The sequence below is a fragment of the Salarias fasciatus genome, chromosome 3 (assembly GCF_902148845.1).
Source record: "Salarias fasciatus chromosome 3, fSalaFa1.1, whole genome shotgun sequence".
Classification (NCBI taxonomy): domain Eukaryota; kingdom Metazoa; phylum Chordata; class Actinopteri; order Blenniiformes; family Blenniidae; genus Salarias; species Salarias fasciatus.
In genome coordinates this window covers 6938189-6963905 of record NC_043747.1, presented here as the reverse complement: position 1 = coordinate 6963905, position 25717 = coordinate 6938189, and the positions used below count along the sequence as shown (strand labels likewise).

Genomic DNA, 25717 nt, shown 5'->3' with positions numbered 1-25717 from the left:
GTGTTTATAAAATGTTCCAGTTTTTGAAACAACTGGCAAAAAAAATGACTAGAGGGACTCAGGTGTTGCCGTCAGAGGAGGAAAGTTCCCTGTGAAGGATGAAATCCTTCAGGAACAGTCCAAACTGACCAAAGTCTGGGTTGAAATGGTTGGTAATTCAAGGAGAAAATTACTATTTAGGGATAAAAAAAAAAATCAATGAGAACTCAACTATTTGAGGAATAATGAATCAACATCTGCATTATTCTTAATTCTTCATCACAGAGCAAATAGAACAGAAAACAAAACACACAACCACGTTTTGAAAAGTCATGTTTACTTGAAACAGTCAGAAAAATCCTGGAACGACAGATCAAATCCGAGTACCAACATCAGGGAAAAAGGAGAAAAATATACAGTAACTTACAACAACAAAATGTCAACAGCGATGAACAAACAAGAATGATTTCATGAGTAAAAATATCAGTGACGAGAAAACAACTAATACTTCATCGGGCACATAAATCTCAGCATGATCGGTGTCTTTAAAAAATGAAAAACAACCTAAAATAGAATGATGAAACGCAATATGGGGTGGGGCTATTACATGAAGTGAAACTTCCACGTTGCAAAAGATAACTTGTACAAACTTGCTCTAAACAGCAGCGAAGACACAGCAGGTACAACGAGCAGCTGCTTTAAATAGCTGGTGGAAGACTCAAAGCCAGAGACACTCGTGACAACATGAAGGTGTGACTCACAGCAACCACGGGAAACACCAAGGGCCACAAATATACAATACCATGATGAGACTCATTAATATGACAAAACTCTAGCATGCAAAAAATACAAAACTACTCTAAACAAATAAAATGACACACGCATCTGATCCTAACAGAAGCAGATACAGTCAGGCATCCGCCAATAGGTTCAAAATGAACACAATAGGAATCAAAGAAATGAACGGTTCACAAAGACCCTAAAAACAATCTTATTGAGGCAATTTGAACTCCCGCAACTGAAAACAAAATGAGAGCTTAGATGCTAAAAACTAAAAAAAAAACAAAAAAAAAACACACTGCTCTATTTTCGCGGTGGAGCGCAGGGTGGCGAAGGGCCGTGCAGGCTGAACAGTCGTGATTTCGACAAGAACAAAACTATTATTGGTATTTTTGTTGACCTGTCAACTCCGACTGCACCAAGATGGGTGGGGCCGAGCACCAAGGGGAGGTGTTGACAGAGTCAGCTTTGCTCAATGGCAATTTCCTGCCTAAACGGTAACTTGCGCTAAAACCTTGCGACCTCCAACCACGTCTATTCTCTGTGCTGGCGATCCGGTCTAGAGGTAATATGGCTGACAGACATACGTGTCACCAAACCCTCAGGCAGATTTGCAGAGTGTTAGTGTGTGCAGTTAGTGTATTCTTTGTTGCATGATGCATGCTACACAACATAGGTGCACCTGGTCTGCGCCATGCTTAAGCCCAGTCTACGAAAATAGAGCCCATAAGCTCAATAAGGAACACAAACTAATCAATAACCACCACATAAACTCTAAACAACCAAAGAGTAAACACAAAGAAATTCAAATAATCAAAGTGACACTGAAAACAAGCACTTGAAGTCACTGAAACAAGTGCAAGATCCTCAAAAGAGTCACAATGACACTCAAAACTATCAAAGTACAATTTATAATGGCAAGAAAATGTGTTGTTAAAATACCCAAACAGACAAAAAAACGGGGATCAAAATATGCTGGACTCAAATGAATTTCATGGACTGGAAGACAGAAAAACTACCAACAGTGAGGCAGCAGACAGCCAAAGACTTACAAACCACACAACCACCAGTAGACTCAAAATATTCATGAAAATGTACAAATGACCATCAGCAACTGAAAGGACCTTCAAAGGAGCTCAATTTCAGGACTTTTAAAGTACAATGGAGGGATTCAAAACAACTGTGTATCGGAATTCAGCAGGAGATGAAAACACAGGCTAATCGTCTTCCTCCACAGAACAGAGATGCACTGAAGAACCAAACCAGCCACATCTGTGCCAGAAGCCAAAGCCAGGGTACAGAGGCTCAGAGAAGGTGGTGCTGAAGGTGTGGAGGTGGATCAGAGTGTAGGAGGCGACTCTGTAGAAGGACAAAGTTCCGGCAGGATGGTCCAGATACACAGCCACTCTGTTGGAGATGGAGGGGATGGAGCAGAGGGTGGAGGAAGAGGAAGAGGTGGATGCCTCTCTTCCATTGTGACAGACAGAGAATCCACTGTCGTCCGAGCAGATCAGAGTCCAGGACTGGATATTCCTCCCAAACAAGCAGTCATTCCTGTCCCCTCTTCTTCTGATGGCTGGGTAACTCACAGAAACCAGAACCTCTCCCCTCCATTCCACCTCCCAGTAGCAGCGACCAGTCAGACCTTCAGTACAAAGCAGCTGTGGCCAGTAGTCGAACCTGTCCTCGTGGTCAGGGTACGAACGATCCCCTTCCACGTACGTGGCCTTCCTGTTGCCGTCCAACAGTCTGATTTTTCTGTTTGCTGTGTTCATGTCCAAGGTGAGCATGCAGACATCTGATGGAGAGAACGAAGCACAGAAGGAGTCGCTGGAAGGTGCTCATAGGTTTACTGCTTTAATTTATGAACTGAACTGAAAACTCACATTTCCGCAGACCTGGTTTCAGCCAGTGGGCTCCACAAGGGTCGACTCTTCAGAGAAACATGAACAGGAGAAATATTCTGACACATCAGAGGAAAGTGTCTCTTTCTCATTTGTGGTGTTCAGTTGGAGTTTCCTCCCCTCACCTCAGAGTGTCCAGCCTGCAGTGTGGATCGTTCAGTTTGTCGAACAGCGGCTTCACAGCAGAGTCTCCTGGGTGATTGTAGCTCAGGTCCAGCTCTCTCAGGTGGGAGGGGTTGCAGTCCAAAGCCGAGTCCAGAAAAGCAACACCTTCCTTTGTGATCAGACAGCCGGACAGCCTGATAACCAGCAAGATCATAAGACCATGAAGTTACTGCAGAGCTGGGAATGTTTGGTGTTACTTTATTAAACAGGGTACAATGGATTTCCGGCAGCTTCTCTCTTACAGCTGAAAGTAAATAAATACATAACCTTAAACCCTTTGGTCATGATAGAAACTTTCCAATTCTGATAAAAAAAAGTCTATTCTGCTCTTTCCTGTTTAACCAGTCTCTAAATTCTGCACAAGTTCACAACTTCACAAAATAGCAAAGTACCACAGAATTCCAGGAGATCTGTTGAATTTGAATGAACTGTTGAAATTGCCGCATTACAACATCCTGGAGGGACTGACCTGCTCCACAGATACTGGTGGTGGAAATGCTAAAGCTAACTGTTGGCTGGGGATGCAGAACATTAGTAGCAACTCTGACAACTCTGCAATCACTATAACTACGTCATGGATTTAACCATAGTAACCAGTAGGGATGGGACGAGATCTCGTGTCACGAGATCTCGCGAGATCGCAATGCCGCGAGATCTCGCGAGATCGAATGCCGCGAGATTAAGTACGTTTATATCAAGGCAAAAACTCTTTAACTGGAATATTGACGGAATGATACATTACATGGCGCACAGCCATATAAACACGTGCAAACCCCTGAATATGCTCATATTCATATTTAAAAATCCGGTCGAAAACGACATGAAATACTGTTCTGCGCATGTTCTATCTGCAAGGAATCTTGGTCTTTTGAGTCCACAAACTACTTGTGATACAGTTTAATTGATACGACGTAAAGAAAATGTGCGGAAACGATCGTTCAGTTCTTCTCTTTTATTGAAAAAACGGTGCATCGCATCAATGCACATTTTACCACGTCTTACCGGCTCACACTCTTTTTCTAACAGCATGCAGAGAGAGCCTGCAGCGGCTGCGGCGCCCTTCTTCCTCTGTGGTGTCTGTGTAATATAAGGTTGAACATGCAAACAGCGCACCTAGTGGCATGAAGTGCAAATGCAGTCATGGCGTCGTCTGTGCGCCGCGGTTTGAATGGGAATAGGGGAACTGGGCGGCCGCCTAGGGTGCAGTGTAGAGCGGAGGGCAACGTGGCCGTACAAGGGGCACTCCGACCCGACACTCCATGCTCCGACGCTGCATGTGAGTACCGCGCTGACCCCCCGGTCTCGTGTCGTCTCGATCTCGTGGACTCAATCTCGCGAGACATCTCGTCCCATGAAATTTGTGTCTCGTCCCACCCCTAGTAACCAGTCATGTTCATGTTATTGGCAAAGGCAGACGAGTAAAAGTATTGACACAGACTGTTCCAAAAGGGTCCAAATGGACACAAAACAACCAAGTGAAAACATATTTGAGAGGCCAAACTTGTCAGTGATTATCCATGACAATAAGACTTAAAAGATGAGCAGTTTTAAAAATGTTGAGGAATCCTGACCTGAGAGTTTGCAGCATACAGTTTGGACTATCAAGCCCCTCCGACAGCGCCTTCACTCCCGCATCAAGCAGGTTGTTGTTACTCAGGTCCAACTCTCTCAGATTGGAGGACTGGCAGCTGAGAACGGAAGACAATGCTGCGCAGCTCCTTTCTGAAAGATTACAGTTGGAGAGTCTGTTGAGACAAGAACATCAAAAAAAGCATGTCAAATGAGATTTTGAGGAGTCTTATCGATCAGTTCCTCATTGGGCCTGTTTAGATCTGGCATGTGGTGAGCCCTAATGACAAGTGTGAACAGGTGTCAAAGTGTTTTCACTCAGACCCCTTCCCGAGGTGGTCTGGGACACATTTGACCACATAGGCTCTGTAGAGTAAACAGTCATGCATCATGAATGCCCTCCAGAACAGTGACAACTATCTATCTAGTGACATTTATCCCTATATAAATAGAGCTGAATTGAATTGAAAAGACACTTTGCCTCATGGCATCCTGGGCAGAGGATACTGTTCTCGCCTTTGTCTGGAGACAGTCTGATTTAATAACTGTGTGCTGGGCCCTTTGACCTTTAACAGCATGTGACATAGAGGCAGTAATACAATCCAAACTCCAGTGGTCAGCCCGAAACAGATGGTATGGACAAGTGTAAACACTCTGTGCAAGGGCTCGCTACATTTGATCTGATCACCCAAAATGCATGTTAATGCCAGGTGTGAACAGATCCAAGACTGCACAGGATCACTCGTTCATCCTTCCTTCATTCTGCTTCTTCAAGCTGAAAGCTGTGAGGTGATGGAGTCTTACACTTGGCTTTCTATTTGCAAAGGCGAGAGGTGTTTGATCCTAATGCGAAAAAGTTTCCAATCACATTGGAGACTACTTTAAACAAAGTTGGAAATATATCCAGACATATATTTACATGTCTGATCTGAAAAACTGCACCTATTTGTTTCACTGTGTTCAACTCTTCTGACTACTTACAGAGCTTTTTTGGAGGCTTTGACCACTGGCAGCAGCTTCAGAAGAGCGTCCTCTGAGGCGGAGTATTTTTTCAGGTCAAACACCTCCAGGTCTTCGTCTGATGACAGTAAGATGAAGACCAGGGCTGAGTACTGTGCAGGAGACAGCGTATCTGTGGAGAGACTTCCTGAGCTCAGTGACTGTTGGATCTCCTCCATCAGAGAACGGTCGTTGAGTTCGTTCAGGCAGTGGAACAGATTGATGCTTTTCTCTGCAGACAGATTCTCACTGATCTTCTTCTTGATGTACTGGATTGTGTCCTGGTCGGTCTTCGGACTACACTGAACCTGCAGACCTTGCAGGAGAATCTGATTGGCCTGCAGTGAAAGACCAAGAAGGAAGCGTAGAAACAAATCCAGGTGTCCATTTGGGCTCTGCACAGCTTTGTCTAGTGCAATCTGATGAAGAGAGTAGAGATTTGGTCTGTACCAGAATCTTTGCCACCAGGGAACTGGCCGCTGTTTGGCCAGCAGATTGACACCAGAGTTAATGTATGTCAGATGGACATAAAGAGCAGCCAGAAACTCCTGAACACTCTGATGGACGAAACAGAACACCTTCTCCTGATACAGGCCTTTTTCCTCTTTGAAGATTTGTGTGAATATTCCTGAATACAGAGCCGCCTCTTTGATAGCAATGCCGCACTCGATTAGGTCGACTTCATAGAAGATCAGGTTGCCATTCTGCAGCTGCGCGAATGCTAGTTTTCCCAAGCACTCAATCATCTTCCTGCACTCCCAACTCCAGTGATGATCTGTCCTTTCGTAGTACTTGACTGTCTTCAGTTTTGACTGAACCACCAAGAAGTAGATGTACATCTCAGTCAGGGACTTGGGAAGCTCCTGCCCAGCTCTGTTCCTCAACACATCATCTAGAACTGTGGCGGTGATCCAGGAGAAGACCGGGATGTAGCACATGATGTGGAGGCTTCTGGACTTCTTCACATGCGAGATGATCCTCCTGGCCTGGTCCTCATTTCTGAATCTCTTATTGAAGTACTCCTCCTTCTGTAGGTCAGTGAACCCTCGGACCTCTGTCACCATGTCGACACACTCCAGGGGGATCTGATTGGCCGCTGCAGGCCGTGTGGTTATCCACAGGCGAGCAGAGGGAAGCAGTGACCCCCAGATGAGATTCGTCAGAAGCACATCCAGCGGGGCGGACTCCGTAACATCAGTCAGAATCTCATTGTTGTGAAAGTCGAGAGGAAGCCGACACTCATCCAGACCGTCAAAGATAAACACAACGTTGAACTCTCCGGACCTACAGATTCCGATCCGTTTGGCTCCAGAAAAAAACAGATTGACAAGTTCAACCAAGCTGAAGTGTCTCTTCTTCAAAAGATTCAGCTCTCTGAAGCTGAATGGGAAGATGAACTGGATGTCCTCGTTGGTTTTGTCCTCTGCCCAGTCCAAGGTGAACTTCTGCGTCAGGACTGTTTTCCCAATGCCAGCCACTCCCTTCGTCAGCACTGTTCTGACTGGTTCACTCCGACCGGATGGGACTTTGAAAATGTCTTCTTGTCTGATTGTTGTTTCTGCTCTGGCCTGTTTCCTGGATGCACCTTCAATCTGTATCGCCTCATGTTCCTCATTGACCTCTCCCGTCCCGCCCTCTGTGATGTACAGCTCTGTGTAGATCTGGTTCAGGAGGGTCGGGTTCCCTGCTTTAGCGATTCCCTCAAACACACACTGGAACTTCGTCTTGAGCTGGGATTTAAGCTGACATTGGAAAACAGCAGGCAGTTCTAAGTATGAAGAAACAGATAAGATCAGTGAATGAGTTCAAATAGATACGTTTTGGTCTGGAAAAGACTGCAGCAGCTGTTGTGTGAGGGACCTTTGACAGTTTTAAAGTAGACCCGTTGCAGCCAATTCCATTTGTATTGCTGTATTGTGCATTCAATTTCCTCAAGCAAACATTAAACATCATTTTAGGAACGGGTCCCACTATAAAAGGTGTAACACCCGATACAAATGTTGAAGAGTCTTGTCGAGAAATCTTACTGCTCTGCAGACTGTCAGCCAGCTCGTCCTCCTTCATCCTCCTCAGGATGTACAACACAATCTTCTGAAATGCCTCTCGACTGCTCCTCCTCTGCTCTTCATCCTCGCCCTCCAGCAGCTCCTCGTCCCCCCTCTGACTCTCAACACATGCGGGACGATCCGGACTCAGAATCCTCTGCAGCTCAATCAGCTGTTCCTTCACGAACGAGACGAGTTCATCCTCCAGCCGCTGGAACAGAAACACCAAATGACGAAGCAATCGTCAGATTCATGCCAGAACAATGTTCGACTGGGTTCTAAGTGCAGGATACGAAGGACCATAAAGAGAACAGACCTTAAGTATGCTGCTCTGGTCTGTTGGATGCTGGTGGGGAAACAACCCACTGCCTCTCTGTGGCTTCTCCTGGTTGACTCTGTGGAGGAATCATGAAATAACAGCACACTTTATGTCCGTCTACATTGAACAAAGAGGTAAATTTCTGCTTTTAGGCCTCAAAAGCTCTTCACAAAGTTACAAGCATCACAAGCAGCACAAACAGTCAGTCACGTCATTTTAAAGTTCAGTGAAGTAGGCATTGTGCAGTAAACGTTAACTAAGTTATATGCAGACATACTATTTCACTGAGCCAATTATCAAAGCAGGATTTCTTCCCCTTGGAAGACTTTTTCTTTTTCATGGTGTTTTCAGTCAGTGAAAGACTGGTCAGGTAAAGGTCAGGAGGTCAGTTCAACACCTAGACTCTGATACTTCAGAGCCATGTTGTTGAAAAACAAGCAGAATGTGGCTTTCTGTGAGCTTTGGTCAGTTTGGTTCATGATTAAAATATTGATCTCTACAGGATGTCAAACTCAAACTCATTTGCAGAAGTGCACCAATTATCCTACGTCGGATCAGACGGACTTTGAGCTGTGAGATTAACGGCATCATGCTTTCAGTATCTGAGTGATCTCAAGTGGGATGCCCCTGTAAGTAATAGTTATCATCTATAACTAGACTTCTAAATCCCTCTGTTTTAGTGCAACAGAGTATTAATATGATATTAGGAAGTTCACCACTAATTAACTTCCACAATCCTTGACAAACCTGATATCTGAATTTCATCACCATTGTGCTTCAGTTCACTTTGTGCTTGACAACCTCCAGATCCCAGGATTTTCATGACTCTTTAAGTCTTTAAAGGTGCATTAAGGAGTTTTACAACCTTAAAAATACTTATTTTCCACCATAAATATGTTACACATTTTTAATGATGTGTACAATGTGCCCTGACATATTCATTACAAGTACCTCTAACAGCGCTAAATTGTCACTTGAAAGTTGCAGTGCCGGTCCGGCACCAGCATTTTTTTTTAGGAGAATTTGAAAAGAATGACGTAATGCGCGCTCCCACTGAAATGATTTCCTTAAGTTTCGTTTTGTCTGCCATTACTCCGCCAGATGCTCAGTGAGCAACAACTGAGCAGGATCTTCCAGAAAGTAAGAAAAGACTGGCTTCTAGCACTGCCACAGCTCCAGCACAGACCCCACCAGGTAAAAGAAACTTAAATCTTACTTGAGCGCTACTAAACGAGCGAGGAAGGAGTTCCCCTCTTCCGTGCACGGGAGCCACAGGCACGAGTTTTTCACTAAGCTGCATTACGCCCAAGCCCCGCAGGGGACGCTGTTTCGCATAAAACGTGCAAACTCCTTAATGCACCTTTAAAGGCAGAAAACATGTGGCTAGATCTAAATAAATATAATATCCAAGTTCGCACAATGATCAGAGTAACTTCTAAAATTCTAGAAACGTAGAAACATCTGTGAAGTAATCCTGATTCACTACATCCTATTTCTAATTGTATTGATCCCTGCTTACATCTGATCAGCAGATTGATTCTGTCCTTTAAAATCAATAACGTCATGCTTCGACTGGTCGCTCTTGAAGGACAGACAGCTGTTCTCTCTGGATCTCTCAGAGTTAACCCTACAGAAGAAAGAAACAAATGAACGTGAGTGAAAGTAAAATCCATAACAGAAAATGTCATCAACTTATTCTGTTCACAGGTCTCGTTATAATAAGAAGCGACTGGACTTTCTTGAAGTAATTAAACCTAGAAATGCTGATAACAAAGGCTCCTTTAGCTTACATCTGATCAGCAAATGAAGCCTGTCCTTTGAAATCAATAACGTCATGCTTCGACTGGTCGCTCTTGAAGGACAGACAGCTGTTCTCTCTGGATCTCTGAGAGTTAACCCTACAGAGAAGAAAGAAACACAAATCAGTGGCAATGGTTACATGGGCCCGAAAATCCTCCGTATAATTGGATTGCAGGTGAAGCGGATTGTAAATGTGTCATATAAACACCCGAGTGGATCCGCTTCTCTCAGAGCAGATTGTATTTTGGATCCGATTGTACGAAGTCGTTTATGTCGATCAATAGTCCGCTCCGTGTCTCATATATACAGTGTTAAACAGCGTAGCGGATTATACGGGCGGATGATTCATTCCGTTCATGCTTTCCCTCGTATGTAATGATGTGATGACATGTACAGTAAACGGGAAGCAGGGAAGTCAAAAACAAACAGAATAACTGGACGGTGGTTGAGAAACACTTTTAAAATAAAAAAAAAACCCAGACAGAACCAACACTGGACAGGAGAAATGGCCGCAAATCGCACAACAGCGAGATGTTCAAAGAGCTCCGTGATGGACGACCAGCGACCCGCCTGGCCGGTGTTATAGATTAACTGGTTCCCTTGTTAATGAGTGATGGATTTCTGTAAATTCATGCTGGTAACAGCAGATGTTAAAGTAAGACTCACAATACAAATTTACTGTCACTGTAGATAACCGACGCTCGCTAGAACGGCTACAAGTTTCAGTCGGTATTTCAACATCTGTTGGTCACAAGTTAACACGGTCACCAGTTCATTCGAAACATCGGCAGGTGGAGCGGAGCCTCGATGCTTTACATCAGGATGTGCCACGAGGCGAGGACTGCTGGCTGCAAAGCCACAGACCCGAAAGTTCCTTCAGAGACGTTGTGCGCATGTCACAGAACGCGTATAATCCGCTTCACACTTGCAAATGTGTATTGAAGGTGGACGGCTTTGTATACCGTATAGCAACCGGATTAAGAAAAAAAAAACACCCATGTAAACTGGGCCAATGTGAGTGAAAGAAAAACCAGTGGCAAAAAATGTTGATAAGTTATTCTGCTAACAGGTTGAGGTATAACAAGTTGCGACTGGCCTTTCTTGAAGTTATTAAACCGAGAATTGTTGATAACAACGGTTCCTCCAGCTTACATCTGACCAGCAGATTGATTCTGGCCTCTGAAATCAATCACGTCATGCTTCGACTGGTCGCTCTTAAAGGAGATGCAGCTGGGCCCCGGAGAGTCTGGTCTCTGCTGGTGAGTCCTGGAAACACACAGATAACAGAAATGTACATTTGGAAAAAAAGGATTTTGTCCGATCCCAGATAAATAAGAATGAATGTCTGACTGCGGTCAGTGTTTGTTCTTGCAGATCTTTTGCTTTTTATCCAGAACAAAGGAGGGAAAGATCTTCAAGAACTTCAAACAATGGTTTTGTGGAGAACCATCAGAAGGTTCTTACCCTTTAAAGTCAACGCCGTCGCTCATCGACCGGTCGCTGCTGAAGGACGGACAGCTGGGTCCAGGAGAGTCTGGCCTCTGATGGGTCGTCCTGGGAAGAGGAAACCAGCCCTGCTCACTTTAACGGAACATTATAGAGAATAATGGAGTGTGGCTGCTGTTCAGCTTGAAATAGTCATGCACAGTTAACTTCCATCTGACCTCTGAACTTTGCCCTCTGGCTCCCGCCACTGAGCGTCTCTGGTTTGGGAAAGCTCCTCTTCTCTGACCTCATCCTGAGCCGCCATCTCCCGCCCACACCAGCTCTGATTTACACTCCTACCTGTTCAAGAGAAACCAAGACTGAGTGACGTTGGACGACAGGTTGTCTGTCATCTGCTGTACTGACACAAGCAGTCCACCAGATGGCGTTATGGCGCAGCAGTGAAGCGCACCAGCTCCCAGCAGACCTGGCTGATGAAGCAGAGGGGAGCAGGGAGCTGGGACAGCCCTGGCCAGCTCAGACCGGACTCTCTGGTCTTCTCATTCAGCATCAGTCTGTCTTCTGAACCACCAGGACACAGAACTGGAGTCAATCCCAGCTGAGTGTGGGCGAAGGCAGGTGAGACGCCAGAAAACTCACCTGTCCTTTAATAATCAGCCTCAAGATCCACACGGGGGAAACCTGCAAACTGCACAGAAAGGTCCAAAAAACCTGCATCCAGGCCAGGGAGATTCTTACAGGGAGCACAGGATCTGAAACTGGAGGCTATTTTCTAAGAAATGTTTTTATTGTTGAACATTTGAGTCCTCTTTTCATATTATTATGTCAGTATTTCTTTACTCCTTTTGTTTTTCATTAAACCCTTTAACTTTTTTTATTTTACTTTTACTTAAATCGTCATGTTTGTCAGTTTTTCAGTCAAGTCAGAAATGGGTCAAAGTATACTGAGGTCATTCTGGCACATTTATACTTCTACTCCCATTTTATTGACTCAAAAAAAAAAAAAAGTAGAAGTACATGAAGCAGGACTGGTTTACAGGGTTTGATGTCGGCTGAATTATTTCATTCCATTTCCTGAGCAGGTTCATCAGGTCTCTCACCGAGTGCTTTTAATTTGAAAGGTTTAACAAAAGAAGTGAGGTGAAAATAAACACATTATTACGGCTGTTACTGAGAGCAGAGCAGATTAATACGTAACGATTTTGATCAGACTCTACTGCATACTCTTCACTGATATTTACTTATTAACGTTTTTAAAGTTCAGTGCAGACTTTATGAAGAAGCTACACTTGATTTCATCTCCAAAACTTCCGTCAGGACTCATGAAAACAGTCCCAAACACATTTCATTGAAATGATTAAACGTGGGACTAGTGTAGTGATCAGGCTTCACCTTCAGCTGTTTTAAATCACTTTCTCACCCTGTTACCATCCATAGTGAACACAGAAGCAAGCATAAGGTCGGAACTGTGGATTTATTTTCGTTTAATCCTCAGTAAAAGACGGAATTACCTGAGACGCATTAAGGCGTGGATGCGCGCAATCTCGGCGCGTTCACTGCGCATTCTCTGCGCGTGCCTTCTGGTCAGTCCAGATCTCTTCAGGTAAAGAGAGGAAGTGAAAAACTGCTGATGAGATTAGTGAGGAAAAAAGATGTGATTTTCTGTCTTCGGGTTTAAGAGAAAGACAATCTGCTTCCCCGCGTCCGAGAAAGTGAAAGTAAAGTTTTTCACTTCAGTCTCGTGACGCTCGGAGTTGGCAGGAGGGCGTTTTTTTTTTTTTGTTTTTGTTTTTTTTAATAATTTTTTATTATTATTATTTCTGAGAAGCTTTTGTCAACTCTGAAGGACCGTTTATTTCGATCTGCAACATCTGGAGGTTTCAAACAAAGGGGAATACATTCAGGTGTTCCTTTTTTCCTTTTTCTTCTGTTTTAGAGTTTTATTCTCTCTCTCCTCACAGATTAATGCCACTGCAGCGCAGACACACCTCCGTCTGCAACATGAGTCCAGCAGAGGCTTTCACACACATTCTGGGGACCAGGGCTTCCTGGAGGGGAGAGGAAGGATCCACCCGTCTTATAGCCACAGTATCTCCAGAAATAAATGGAAATATATAAAATGTAATCAAGTTCTTTTAATTGGAGGTCCAAAGTAACTTACATTTTTTTTTAGTCAAACTTACATATTATTGTTTCTAACAATCTAAGTCCACAACTGTCAGCTTTTAACATCTTATTTTTGAACACAATAAATAAATTCACTTGTTTTAAAAGTTATTTGCTTAGTTTTTGTCCTCAGTTCACAGTATTATCTAATTATTTATGTCTTAACACAAACTGAATAAAATGACATTCATTTGTTCTTCCTTTACAAATCCTGTTTTCACATTCAGTAACAGACTGACTTGTTTAAATTAGGACGGTATCAGTTGGAAATACAATTTATTAGAATGTCTATCATTTCAAACATGTTCAAGCTACAGAAAAGACAAATACATGTGCCTCTATTAGTCCAACCACTCAGGGTGATTTCAGTCAGGATCTGAAAGAATAAATATGGTACAAACATGTTTCTCCTAAACTATATGAATTATTATGAATGAATGTAATCAATCAATCTTGATTTAAACTCAGGATCTGACAAGCAACAGAAGAGGAATCGATCAAAAATAGACTGATGATCAGTCCAAACATTGACGTATTTGGGGTTTTTCCTGAGGTTTCATGACCTCTGTTCCCAAAAAATGTTTGATCTTTCTCTGATTTCAGTACAAAGACCTTGACTCTCCTCATATTCATCATGTCAGCTACTGGAACTGCTTTCGCTGGTTTTCTCACCTGTCATCACCTGATCAACTGGAGCAATCATTCACTCTTCAGTCATTTCACAGTCAGTAAATCGCTTTTTGTTTTATCCGACATCTCTGCCGCCTTTAAAGATGAGCTTGTTGCTCCTTTATGTTCTGAACGGGCTCCGATGCCTTTTTACTATTCAAGAGCAGCACAAGTTTGTGGAAAAACTGGTGTTAAAGTTTGAGCGTGCCGTCTTAAATCTAGGATTCTATCCAGACAAGTCTTCATCCAGCACAGGGAAACCTTCAGTTGATTCAGTGTTTTTTTTTTTTTTTTTTTAATTTCACATTCCCCCCATGTTGCTGCAGTTGTACCGACTATGGCCACAAGGTGTCACCATAAACCTGTTTCTCCTGATCCAGCAGTTCATGGACAGATATGAACTTCACCTACTTCACCCTGATCTCTCACATAAAATGAAACTTAATGAAAACCACTTGTCACCATTTCAGTGTTTAAAATACTTAAAATGTTTCCTTCGCTTTATTGCTCTCAATCAAGTGAACAGACGTACAAGTTATGGGAGTGATTTATTCCAGGATGCAGGTTGAGTGCACTACGCGTCCTGAAGGGGACACACAACTGTTTTAAATCGCAAACTCAAAGAGATCAAACCAATCAGCAGAAAGAGGGAAACGGCAAAAAGAAAAAAAAAGAAAAAACAGCATGGTCAAAATCACACTGCCGGTGTCATCATCCGGGAAACTCCATGACTTTTACATCGGAATATCAGAATCCCCACTTCCCCTCTTCATCTTGTTGAAGGGGACATCGACACAACGACGACACTTCACTACAGAACTAAGAACAAGCCGAACATGAGCAGAATATGTACAAAAGATGAGTTTAAGTGGAACAAATCCAGAAGGAGTGAGTGAGTGAGCGGTTGTGGCAAAATACAAGAAGAACCGAAGGCTGATCTTGGCGATTATGGTACCATTGGTAGACTGTGGAGGCCTTTAGATCCCAAGACCTGTAGGCCGAGAGTCCAGAGCCGCCTGACGCTCGGAGACGGCGAGTTCTCACATCGTTAGTGCAATCAAACGAAAACAGAGACGACCTCAGCGAGAAAGGCAACGGAAACACCATCCAGTGTTCAAAATAGACAGGTGTATCAAAAATATCCATATACAGTCGTCGGCGTGCGGCTGTGAGTATCTTTAGAGGACGGGGGAATTACTCTCGGTTAACGATGGAGACCGTGAAGCACTCGTGACACTACAGTGAAAATATCGATGGCAAGCAGGCAATGAAGAGACTGGAAACAGCGAGACCTTCCAATCCAGGACACTCGCTCTCCAAACAAAAACAAAAACAGTGGATTTTGGTAGTAGTGTAAAACACACACTCACATACTCACACACACGCTCACGCACACGCCAAAGGGAGTATTTACAAAGTGGAGGTCACTGTTCGTATTTACACATTTACAAAAACCGAAGCGTTGAAGGAGACGTGATTCCACCGCGGGCTTCGCCTAATATAGGCTGATACAGTCAGATTTATCAAGTACACCTTCCCTCCACGACGGCAGCCTCCGTCTCCAGGGGGAGCGAGTCGGCCCCGACCCGGACAGTGTGGGGGTTGGGAAAGGGGGGGGGGGGGGGGGGGTAGAGGTGGAGGGGGAAGTGCCACAGACCTTGGCCCAGACAACAGACAATGTTGCTGGGCATATCTTCGTCCGCTGCTTCAGGCACCGTGAGACGGACGAACGGACGACAGAGACCTGCAACATGTTGACGTATCCAACTAATCTGGACGGGTGGAAAACAAAAAAAAAACAAAAGACGGGCTGAGCTCTCCAGGTACCTGCAAGTTGAATATTTAAGAAAGTGCAACACCTTCCTCTTGTGTCTGCATGCCAACGACCGTCGTACGCAAACCATGAGGGTTTCTCACATCCGACATTCCACTGAGATTATTATTGCCTTTGAACAGAGTCGCAGTGGACGGGTGAGGGTGGGGAGAGGTGTGAGGGGGGAACGTACCGGATGGAGACACAGACACCGACACTGCGTTTAACTGGACTGTCACACTCTGTGCTACTAAATCACGTGAACACAGCCGTCTCTGAGTGCGGCCATCTGTAGAGGTGATTTATAAAGGTACAGTATGTAAGATTCAAGAGAAGATTCCTTCGGCGTTATGTGAACAAACAGAGATTTTCTGGGTCTCTATTACCTCCAGACGTCACCTTGTGAAAGGTTTAAAAATAGTAACTGATCTTATTTTGAACTTAATAATAATCTCTGATCCCTGGCGGAGCTACAGCCTCCATCGTTCCAGTTTATCCACCGTTGAAGCAACAAGACCTGAAACTCAAAAACTCTCTGGAGCTTCAACTGGACGGTTTGACGTTGGCTAATGATCGCTGGATGGTCAATTCCCAAAAATCCATTTGGGTTGCTCAACTGAAAACCTAAAAAGCTCCTGGGGCGGCTGTACCATCCAGTGACTGTTTGGGTCTAGGTACTGTAGAACTGTCTTATCATCTTTGTGGTTTTTCTTCTATTGAAACTGAACGTGCGGGAGCGGCATTTGTACAAGCCTTCTGGCTTTTTTCACTCCCTTGCACATAGTCAGATTGTTTTGACTGTACGAGGGGGGACCGGAAAGAAACCGGACTGTGTTTATAAAATTGAAACAAGAATGATTTCAGACTTTTGGCCATTATATGTCGCTATAGCATAGCCTTAAGCATAACTGTGGAATATTTCACCTCCCAAAGACACGCAGGCAGCTCACAGGCAGTGTTTATGTTATTACAGTCCCGCCCCCTTCTTTGAAAAATGCACAAATGGTCCCGTGCCTCTTAACTACGGAGCAGAAACAGGCTTGCGTGGACATGTGCCAGGAGCTGAAGAGGCAGCGAGAGGACGATGGAGGCTGTTTGGGAAGATCGTCACTGCTGTGGCGCTCCGGGAGGTGGTCAGGCTGAAGCGGTGGCGCTGTGGGAGAGTGGGGGCTGTTTTACGCACTGGGCTCTGCGCGTAAAACAGTTCCTGATGAAAAACGGCATGGCCCTGCTGCTCCATCCACCGTATTCCCTCGATTTAGCACCTTGCGACTTCTTCTTTCTATTCCCAAGAATGAACAAGGAACTGAAGGGGCGGAGATTTGACGACGTGGAAGAGGTGCAAAAAATATCGAAGGACGCTCTTAAAGGGACCTTTACATGCTGACTGTATCGAGCAATGGAAATCCCGGCTGCAGCGCTGTATTCAAGCCGAAGGAGAGGACTTTGAAGGTGACAGTTTTGATTAAATGTGAAAATAAAAAAATAAAAAGTTATAACCACAGTCCGGTTTCTTTCCGGTTCCCCCTCGTATGTGCAAAATAATAATAATAAAAAAAATCTCTTGAACAGTAGTTTCCACAGTGAGGGAGTGTCTTCTGAAAGGCTGCTGCAGGCAGCACAGATATTCCTGGTCTGCACACTTTGAGGTGATTTTGATCAATTTTGATTAAACCAATGATCTATGGAGATTTTAAGGGATTGCACGTCCCTGTCATGGACGTTCAAATTATTTTCATTCTGTTTCTGTCAGGAAGCGGTGAGTCACTGACAGATCCAATCTACCAGTTATTTAGTGCAATTCTGTCTCAATACACCACCGTGTGGTCTACAGTGGTACTGCAACGTATGAATTCATATCCTGATTGTTTTTGGTGACATTTTCTTCTATACTTTCAGTTTTCTTGGAAACAAAACACCAAAAAATACATATTGTACCTTCGAGTGTAAGTGACACATAATTTTCAACATTTTTTTTTCTTCAAAAAACACAGATGAGCCATCAACATCTGGATCCTTCCTTGGTGTCCACAGTCGGTGTGAAAACGTGACGTGAGAGTGACGGGAAATGTAACCCTTGGAGGTGAGAGGGGAAATCAGTGATGGAGAAATCCCTCCGCCTGGCTCCGATCCGGCACCCTCCACAAGAGCAAACAAACAAATCCGTAAGAAACGCCGGTGCAGAGGAGTAACAGAGACCCTGGAGGGGAGGTGAAGTGTCCAGGAAGGTGAAGGGTTAAAAAGGAGAGGAGGGAAGGAGGAGGAAGGCAGAGTGGAGTCCCTGTGCTGGTTGGCCGCCTCGCGGCCGGGCTGGGCCAGCTCGTCAGCGCCGCCACGGCAGCCATCAGCTGGTCAGGTAACTGTGCAGTTCTCTGGAGTTGATGCTCAGGACCACACCCGAATGGTTGCCTGGAAGAGAAGAAGGGCAGGCGAGACGGGAGGAGCCACATGAGCTCAGCGCCAAACGACCACAGAGTGGCATCCAAACCCTGACAGGACGGGGTTTACCGCCTTGAAAAGCTCTGAGGAGGTTTCTCATTGGTAAATGCCAATGTCAGGTTTTCAGTTTTTCTTGCAAACCATGAATCAATAATGTTTAATAATAGCAATGAAAAAACAAGTTTGAAAGGTAGGGAGTGAAAAAAGTTTGGATTTATAAGATGGGTATCATCAGCATATTGTGGTGTAAAAAATGAAAAATGAGCCCTCTTTATCTAATAATGTATTTACTCTTGTAGTTTTTACTCAAATTTTCCAAACTCTGTGAAAGTCCAGGATGACGAGTTGTTTCATTTAATGTAATTGCTAAAATAATTATACTTTATTATGATAAATTATGTTACTATACAGTGAATGTATATCATGTTAAATTTAATCTTGATCCACAATATAGGGAATGCTGATGATTTAATACATTTTAATTCAATATTTACCCTATTTACCCATTTTTAATCATTAAAACCCGTTTTGCCCCACTGGCAACAATTGTTGCCAAAGTTTATCACTGTTGTTTTTGACTCACAATAAAAAATCTCAAAGGTAGTAATGCAACTTTTCCCACTTAAATGCTAGTTGACCACTTAGACAAAGGTTTTCATTTTTAAAAAATCATTTCCAAGTGCTTCCTGTCACATGACATCATCTGCTTCCTGCTCCTTCCGGCTGAAGACATGGCCGACGCAAATCTTCCTGGAAAGAGGTAATTTTCAAACATTTCTAATGATTTTCCAACAGCCATATTTATAATTATTTAATCATTGGAGTCTCTAGAGTAACCCTGAACCCAAAAATTGTACCTAGGATAAATATTTTTTTGTTCATGGGCTTATTTTTATGAGCGGCAACAAAAGTTGCCAATGGGCACATAGCTTGACACTAACTACAGGAAAACACTGTCTGCAGGATTGCTCCTAATTTACTTATTTAAATTTGTAGAATGATGTACAGTGTCTCATTTTAGTCCTCTTAGAATACTCTTTCAAGCTAAATAAGTTCACAGGTGTTCAAGGCCTGTGTGTTTAGGATTTTTATATGTTATCATATATCATTTTGTTGCTAGCTAACATTAGCTTGTGTTTCACTGAAGTAAAAAATGTTGCTGTTGGATGATGTTGGAGGTGCACTTCTCTTGGCACACAAGTACTTTTCATAGCCAATGCCCCCCCACCCCCACCCCTGGGGTAGGATGGATGTTATTTAGCAATATCACAGTCGAGTCTGTGATCTTTGACTAGAGGTCATCATCGCTACTGCTCTTCAGTCGACAAGAGCAACAGTGATGATATCCAGACCAACATCAAAAACTAAACTGTGATATTGCTTTTCCAGAATATTCTACATATGATGCTTTAGAAAGAATGATATTGATGATTCATCAATAAAATCAAATGTGAACTAAAACATGGCGCATTCTTATATCTGTCATGCTTGCTTTGTCATTCATTTAGGTCCTGGAAAAGTGGGCAGGAGGATCTCCTCTGCTTCCAGAGGCTGACAGCCCAGACCCTCCTCCATGGAACAAAACCAATTAGGCAGGGTAGAAGATCTTCAAAGGCATTGCTGATAACTGGTTTGATAGTTTCAACCACTGGGCCTTCAACAGCAGCAGGTGCAACGAGTGAGAGGCAAACGAGGCCTCATGAACCACTGTCCGTACTGTCTGAAGCCACTAGATGGTGCTGTATGTTCAAGAATTGTGTGAAAGCACACTTCATTGTCAGTCCTTCAGCCTCCACTCTAAAACCAAGAGACTCCTGACTACAGAAAATGGAAACCACGGAAAGTGGTTCAGGAGGCCTGATTTACCCATCACTAGAAACGATGCAAGAACTGTGGCGGCGCACATCATTAGCACGTGGAAAGTGTGATGTTCCACCTCATGTGGTGTGCTTCAAGAAGTACCACAATGAGTAGAACATGTATGAAAGATGATGGAATTTATGGCAAGAAATTTTATGTAGTATGTGTTTTTAGATGTTCTAAGAAAAAACTGTTTGCTGAGGTGTTGAGTGTAAAAAAATGAGAATAAAAAAACATTCCAAATTGTTTGTTGTTTGGAATTTTATGCAGGGAGAACCTGAGGCTCCATCTTATTGTTATTGTTTATTCTGACTATATTATTATTTTGTTGTTATTGTCATTCCTGTATTATAGGTGACATTTGACATAGTGACAAGGTATGTGCCCACTGGCAACAATTGTTGCCAGTCATAAAAATGCAATTTTTTTCAAAAAAAAGAACAAAATGGAAATAATAAATACATAACTTGATTCAACTGGACTCAACTGATAAAATGATATGCCTTACAACTCTGAAAAAAATTTGGGCACAAATGGGTTAAATTAATACAGTATTGTGGACATAGCTCACTTCTGTTTTTTTTTATTTCTTCTGATAATTGGATTGGACATTGTTGATTGATTCACAATTTTCATGATTCTTTTTTAATTAAAAAGCTGATAAATTTGTTGGTTTTCAAATGAAATAAGCATTTTGCAAAGGTAAAGATCACACAAAACTTTGAGTAAAACCCAATGAATAACTTAATTTTTACTGAAATTATAATTGTAATGCAGGAACATTGTCTCAGTTGTATTTGTTGACTCAGTAGAAACCGCCTCAGAGTGCTTTATCATTTTAATATTCATGCAAAATTGAAACTCTTTCAAATATCAACCACACTCAGCTTTGTAATGGTAGATAAAAAAGCTTCTGTTGTAGTTATATTGGAACAAAGAATTTAACAATATCATAAGACACACTTAAAATATTGACTTGTGGAGCCTAACATATGAGCATTTCCATCTTCAGCTGTATTGAATTGTTGAAAATGGATGAAAAAATGTATCATTAGTTTATTATGAGCCAATAAAAACTACACACCAAATCATGCTCCAGTCGAAAGGTAACTTGATACTTTACCTGCTAGTTAATATTAGCAAAATAAAGTTACAATGTTAAACTGTTTAGCTGTAATTTTCAGTCATAAATCAAGGACAAGCTGGAGAACAGCTGTGAACACTGTCATCTCTGAACCTAATTTAAACAATCAGCCCAGTGAAACTGTGTCGCCTTCTTTTTCTACAATGCTAAATTGTTAAACTGTGTATAGAATATATATTAAATTCAATGAAACTCTTGTAGTCTACCACTACAATTCTGATTTCATTATTTCACAAGCTTCATACTACATCATGACATATATATCACATCGCTGGCATTCAACTTTATATATATTCAACTAGCCTACTACTTATAAGAAAAAAAAATCTTTAAATAATTTTATCATATTACAGATTTCTATTCATATCATCACCATTCAATTAAAATAGTGTAAAGCAAAACTTAGGTCCCGTCACTCAACACTTCAAGTGAAAACGTTGTTTTTGCATTTTAAGTTTACACGGCAACGTTTTGAAGATTATATCTGTTTACAGCTGCAGTGATGCTGAAAAACCATGTAATTAACACGTTGGGCCATTAGTTAAAATGAAAATTTTCTGTTTTCACTTGTAAACTGTTGTGTAAACGGGGCCTTAGCTAATCAAACGAAGTCAACATGCCATTATAACATTATATTAGTGAACTATAAGGCTGAACGTGCTCAGAAGTGCAGGGAATGACCATAAAACTATCAGTGACCTGTGTCAGGGGAATTAGGCTAAACCAGGGGCGTCAAACACAGGGACCACACTCAGACACTGTTATTTAAAAATAATTTGCCAATCTAGCAAAGTTATGTGGGACAAAATTATTTTCAAAAATTGATTAAAAACTAATGCCTGGTGACAGCTTTATTAAATTTCTCCAAATCTGCTGAAAGAGTGCAGAACAGCTTTGCGGCTAATGCTAGCTTACTAGCATGAGCATCAAAGACTCATTGGGTTCGCCAACAAAACTTCAAGTTGCACCAGGCTTTGTATTCATTTTTTTAAAGTGCGCAATGCTAGCTTGCTAGCAATAATGCTGCTCGCTCACAGGCATGGCTAGCATCTGTTGTTCGGCTCTGCAGCTCCTGCTGAAAAGCTGTGACCTTCAGGAGACCTTGTGTTTGACACCCCTGATCTAAACACACATTGCAAAGCTCAAAGGTCTTTAGCAAATCCCCGGAATGACGGAACGAGGTGGCAGTAGCGGGAAGGCGCGGCGTCCTCAGTACCTTGGTGCGGGTTAGCTGCTGGTGTTAGTGGCCTGGCTTTAGTAGCAGTGGTTAGTGGTAGTCCTTATAAGGGAACGGAAGGTGGGGCTACCTCCTGCGTTACCTAGAGTCTGCGAGTCCAGGTCGTCGTCGATGAACTCCTCGCCCTGGATGATGTGCTGGGTGTCCTCGCTGTGGTTGACCGGGCTGGTCATCTCCTGCTCCTTCTCGTTGTGCATCTGGGCGTAGACGTTGCGGCTGCCCGGCAGCTTCCTGAAAAACAGCGGGGGATAGGCGTCCTCAGTCCTAAGCCAAGGACTGTGGCGGTTGGTGTTTTTGTAAGATGAGGGCTGGAGTTCATGTTTTTATATCAAGTGACTTTCGGTGGATATTTGTGTCCGGGAGCGTAAAAAGGAAGTGCCTCTGGTGGGTTTTCAATTGTGATCGGAAAACATGCAGTAACACAGAGAATCACTGAAACTGGAGATTTCATGCAAGCTAACAGGGATTTCAGCTAAAGCAGGGGTCTGCAACTTTCCCTACTTTAAAACAAATATTTATCTGGAGCCACAAAAATATTTAACCTTGAAAATAAAGTTCACACATGCAGTATTTTCATATGTGGTACTTGATGCTAATTCAGTGAAAATAAGCTCCGTCTATTGGATGATAGAGTCACATTTAGCCGCTCTGTGCATGCGCTTAACGATATCTTCAGGATGACGTGGCTCACCTTTTGAACTTGTAGAGGATAAAAGAACCGACGGCAATGATGCTGATGAGGAAAATGACTGCCAGAGCCCAAATACCCGGACTCCCAGCGGCTCCATGGTAGCCTGGGGTGGTGATACACACACGTCACGTTAGCAGGGCATGAAAAGAAGAAAATCTTTGACCTGCTCTACTAAACTACTGATATTTTCTGTTTTACCTTCTCAACTTTTTTAAACAGATCATATTCCAAATAAAGTTTATTGATTTATTTATTTACTGAAATATTCAGATTTATTGGCTAGCTTCCTCCCCAACACGTCCAAGTTCATCGTATCATATTCAACTATTTCTATCTTAAAGTTAAAACATGCAAAACTCGACTTCATAAACACTGCATGCAAAGTCACTCCAAGAAAACACAAACCGAAGCTGGAAGTAGAGTCTATTTGCATTAAATTGAGTAAATTTCAGTGCATTAGGTCCCTTGACTCAACAGCAGGGCACACAGAGGAAGAGAAAAAGCAGAAAAAGAGGGCGTCGAGACCTTTAGAACAACTTAGCATTTCACCAAATCGCTGCCTCCCACAAAACGAAGAGGAATCAGGTAAAAAAACAAAGTGAGGACCAGAGAAGATTAGCTTAAAAAACAAAAAGAAAAGGCTTGAGGCTGAAGTGTTGAGTTAAAGGCTTCAGGCACATGTATCGTTCATGAACGCACCATTCTCTGAAGTCGTGGCTGCTGAGTCATTAATTAGACCAAGGCCTTGGAAATAAACCAATGACATGCAGTCATCATTAAAGGTCGATGGAACCGTGGACGGCGTCGTGTGTCGGGCTTACCTGCGTTGGGGTCGGCGAGCATCACCAGCACCTGGACACCTCCGCGCACCACGAAGCTCACGTTGTTGTCGTTGAAGGCCTGAATCACCGCCGGAATGCGCTGAAAGGAGACGACAGCACCAGGTAGCATTAGCGTCGCCGGCGCCTGGCGGAGTCCTGGCGCGCGTGTGGCGTTCCACGGCTCACCTTATCCACGAACACGCTCCTCTTGGCCGGCTTGGAGTCCAGAGGCAGCACGTAGAGGTCGGCGGTGGTGGGCAGGCCGGGCTTCACCACCGTGACCAGAGAGTCCTGAGGGACGCCCGTCACCTGGGGACAGACGGTCAACTGTGTTCAGTTCTCTACGTTAGCAATGTAGGAATCAATCAGTAGTGAAGAAAAAAGCTGTCGGAATGCAGAAGATGCAACTTTTAAGAGCAAAAGAGCAGTTTTGACTATTTTAGGAGTTCGAGACATTTGAGCAATTTTACTCTGGTTTAGTCATTTCAGACATTTTACTGGATCCAAGCCACGTCAAGAATTCAAGACATTTTCTGGGGTCAAAAATGAGGAATCTTCCACTAAAACGGCCAAAATTCATTAGGTTTTTTACTTTTTCAGAAGAAGTACCCCATGGCCTCAAGAGATTTGCTCCTTGTTTGATGGTAATTGGTCCTAAACTTGGGTGAACCGCTTCAGACAGAATGATGTTCCGTCATTGCCTACCTTTGCCAGTATTCTGGTCACCACCTGCCCGATGTCGGCCCGCCACTCGGGGATGTTCGGGTTGAGTCGGTCGAGGTTCTTGCTGAAGCTCAGAGGGATTACCTGGAAGTTATCTGCAGGGACAGTCAACACGTCAATACGGTCGCCGGTCAAACCTGGAACTGCAGGAACGCACTGCCGCGAACCGAAGGAGCAGATGTGTGTAGCTGTAAGTGGAGCCATCGGTCTGCATCTGCAGAGCTAACCTGAACAGATGTTCATACGGCGCACGGATACGAGAAACAAGACATAAACAACATCAACCCCAAGGCTGCATGAGCCAAGAGCTCCAGCTTCGCCGCTCTCTTAAGATAGCGACACTCATGAATAAAACATCCCCATCCTTCATCCAGCGGCACACTAACAGGCAGGAACACATGAGATCATCCAGTATTTTAGGGCAACGGGGGGAAATATAAGAGCGGGAGACGAGCCTCAGCCGGAATCATCGACTCCTTACTCTGACTGAACTGCCTGGAAATGATAACATCCGTATTCTGGAGGGAGGTAAATAAATCTTTATTTTATAAATCTTCAGGTATATTTTATAAATCTTTTATTTTAAATCTTTATTACATCCTACAGATCCAAACTAATTCTGCTTTCTCACCGTAGACTTGCACGGTCCGGCTGTCCTGCACCATGGACCGGCCGTTGGAGGCCTGGACGGTGACGGAAACGTCTCCTGCCTCCGGGAAGCGAGTCAGAAGGGTGTTCTCCAGAGTCAGCGTGGGCTGCAGGAGCAAATAACCACTGCTGGTTAGCATAAAGATGTCAAAACATCTGGCAGGTGCCATTCTGACATGGGAATTTTAATCGCTAAATGTATTTAACAAGTAGTGAGTCGGACAAAAGAGCCTGAAAACAAAGCTGTGACGAGTTGTCGTGCTAATGTTGATTAACACAACTTGTTAGACACATTTTGATAAATATTGCATGTATTCAACTAAAAGAAGTCATCAGAAACAGGCGTGATTCAGAGTTAACTCTAAGTTTGAGTTGTTCTGATTTGCAGTTTTTCTGCAAAATCAGCTGTTTGAGTTCATATAATGGGTTTGAAAATATGATGCTAGTGCTTTGGTTCTTAACCAGTTATGTTCAACAAAAGGAGATAAAAGATGAGCATG

At 43.3% G+C, this 25717-nt stretch overlaps 2 protein-coding genes across 6 annotated transcripts in view; both read right to left on the bottom strand.

Moving 5' to 3' along the window:
• Nucleotides 1-295: 295 nt before the first annotated feature.
• Nucleotides 296-12699, bottom strand: LOC115384391 (NLR family CARD domain-containing protein 3-like). The gene is made up of 13 exons (XM_030086643.1): nucleotides 12518-12699; nucleotides 11225-11345; nucleotides 11025-11114; nucleotides 10713-10826; nucleotides 9551-9658; nucleotides 9280-9387; nucleotides 7758-7836; nucleotides 7424-7652; nucleotides 5379-7164; nucleotides 4400-4573; nucleotides 2789-2962; nucleotides 2646-2692; nucleotides 296-2557 (listed from the first exon to the last, which is right to left on the bottom strand). Exons 2-13 carry the CDS (start codon nucleotides 11308-11310, stop codon nucleotides 1977-1979), a joined length of 3576 nt encoding a protein of 1191 aa, XP_029942503.1. The 5' UTR covers nucleotides 11311-11345; nucleotides 12518-12699; the 3' UTR covers nucleotides 296-1976.
• Nucleotides 12700-17776: 5077 nt separating this feature from the next.
• Nucleotides 17777-25717, bottom strand: part of sorcs2 (sortilin-related VPS10 domain containing receptor 2) — a 284563-nt gene continuing 276622 nt past the window's right edge. The window contains exons 21-27 of one of the 5 annotated variants that reach the window (XM_030086674.1): nucleotides 25201-25324; nucleotides 24552-24664; nucleotides 24033-24155; nucleotides 23847-23946; nucleotides 23026-23128; nucleotides 22417-22610; nucleotides 17777-18063 (exon numbers count right to left, since the gene is read on the bottom strand). In XM_030086674.1, the coding sequence (XP_029942534.1) occupies nucleotides 17999-18063; nucleotides 22417-22610; nucleotides 23026-23128; nucleotides 23847-23946; nucleotides 24033-24155; nucleotides 24552-24664; nucleotides 25201-25324 (822 nt within the window). In that variant the 3' untranslated portion in view covers nucleotides 17777-17998. Of the gene's footprint in view, nucleotides 18064-22313; nucleotides 22611-23025; nucleotides 23129-23846; nucleotides 23947-24032; nucleotides 24156-24551; nucleotides 24665-25200; nucleotides 25325-25717 lie in introns of all 5 variants that reach the window. The other 4 variants (XM_030086689.1, XM_030086655.1, XM_030086682.1 and 1 more) reach the window with 4 other exon arrangements.

Bases quoted from the DNA above. Each gene is read 5' to 3' on its own strand.
- LOC115384391 (XM_030086643.1), bottom strand. From the start codon at position 11,310: ATGGCGGCTCAGGATGAGGTCAGAGAAGAGGAGCTTTCCCAAACCAGA. The intron at 10,827-11,024 runs GTAAGAACCTTC...GTGTGTTTCCAG, and splicing joins GACGGCGTTGACTTTAAAGG to GACTCACCAGCAGAGACCAG. The intron at 7,837-9,279 runs GTAAGCAGGGAT...ATTCCTCCACAG, and splicing joins AATCAATCTGCTGATCAGAT to AGTCAACCAGGAGAAGCCAC.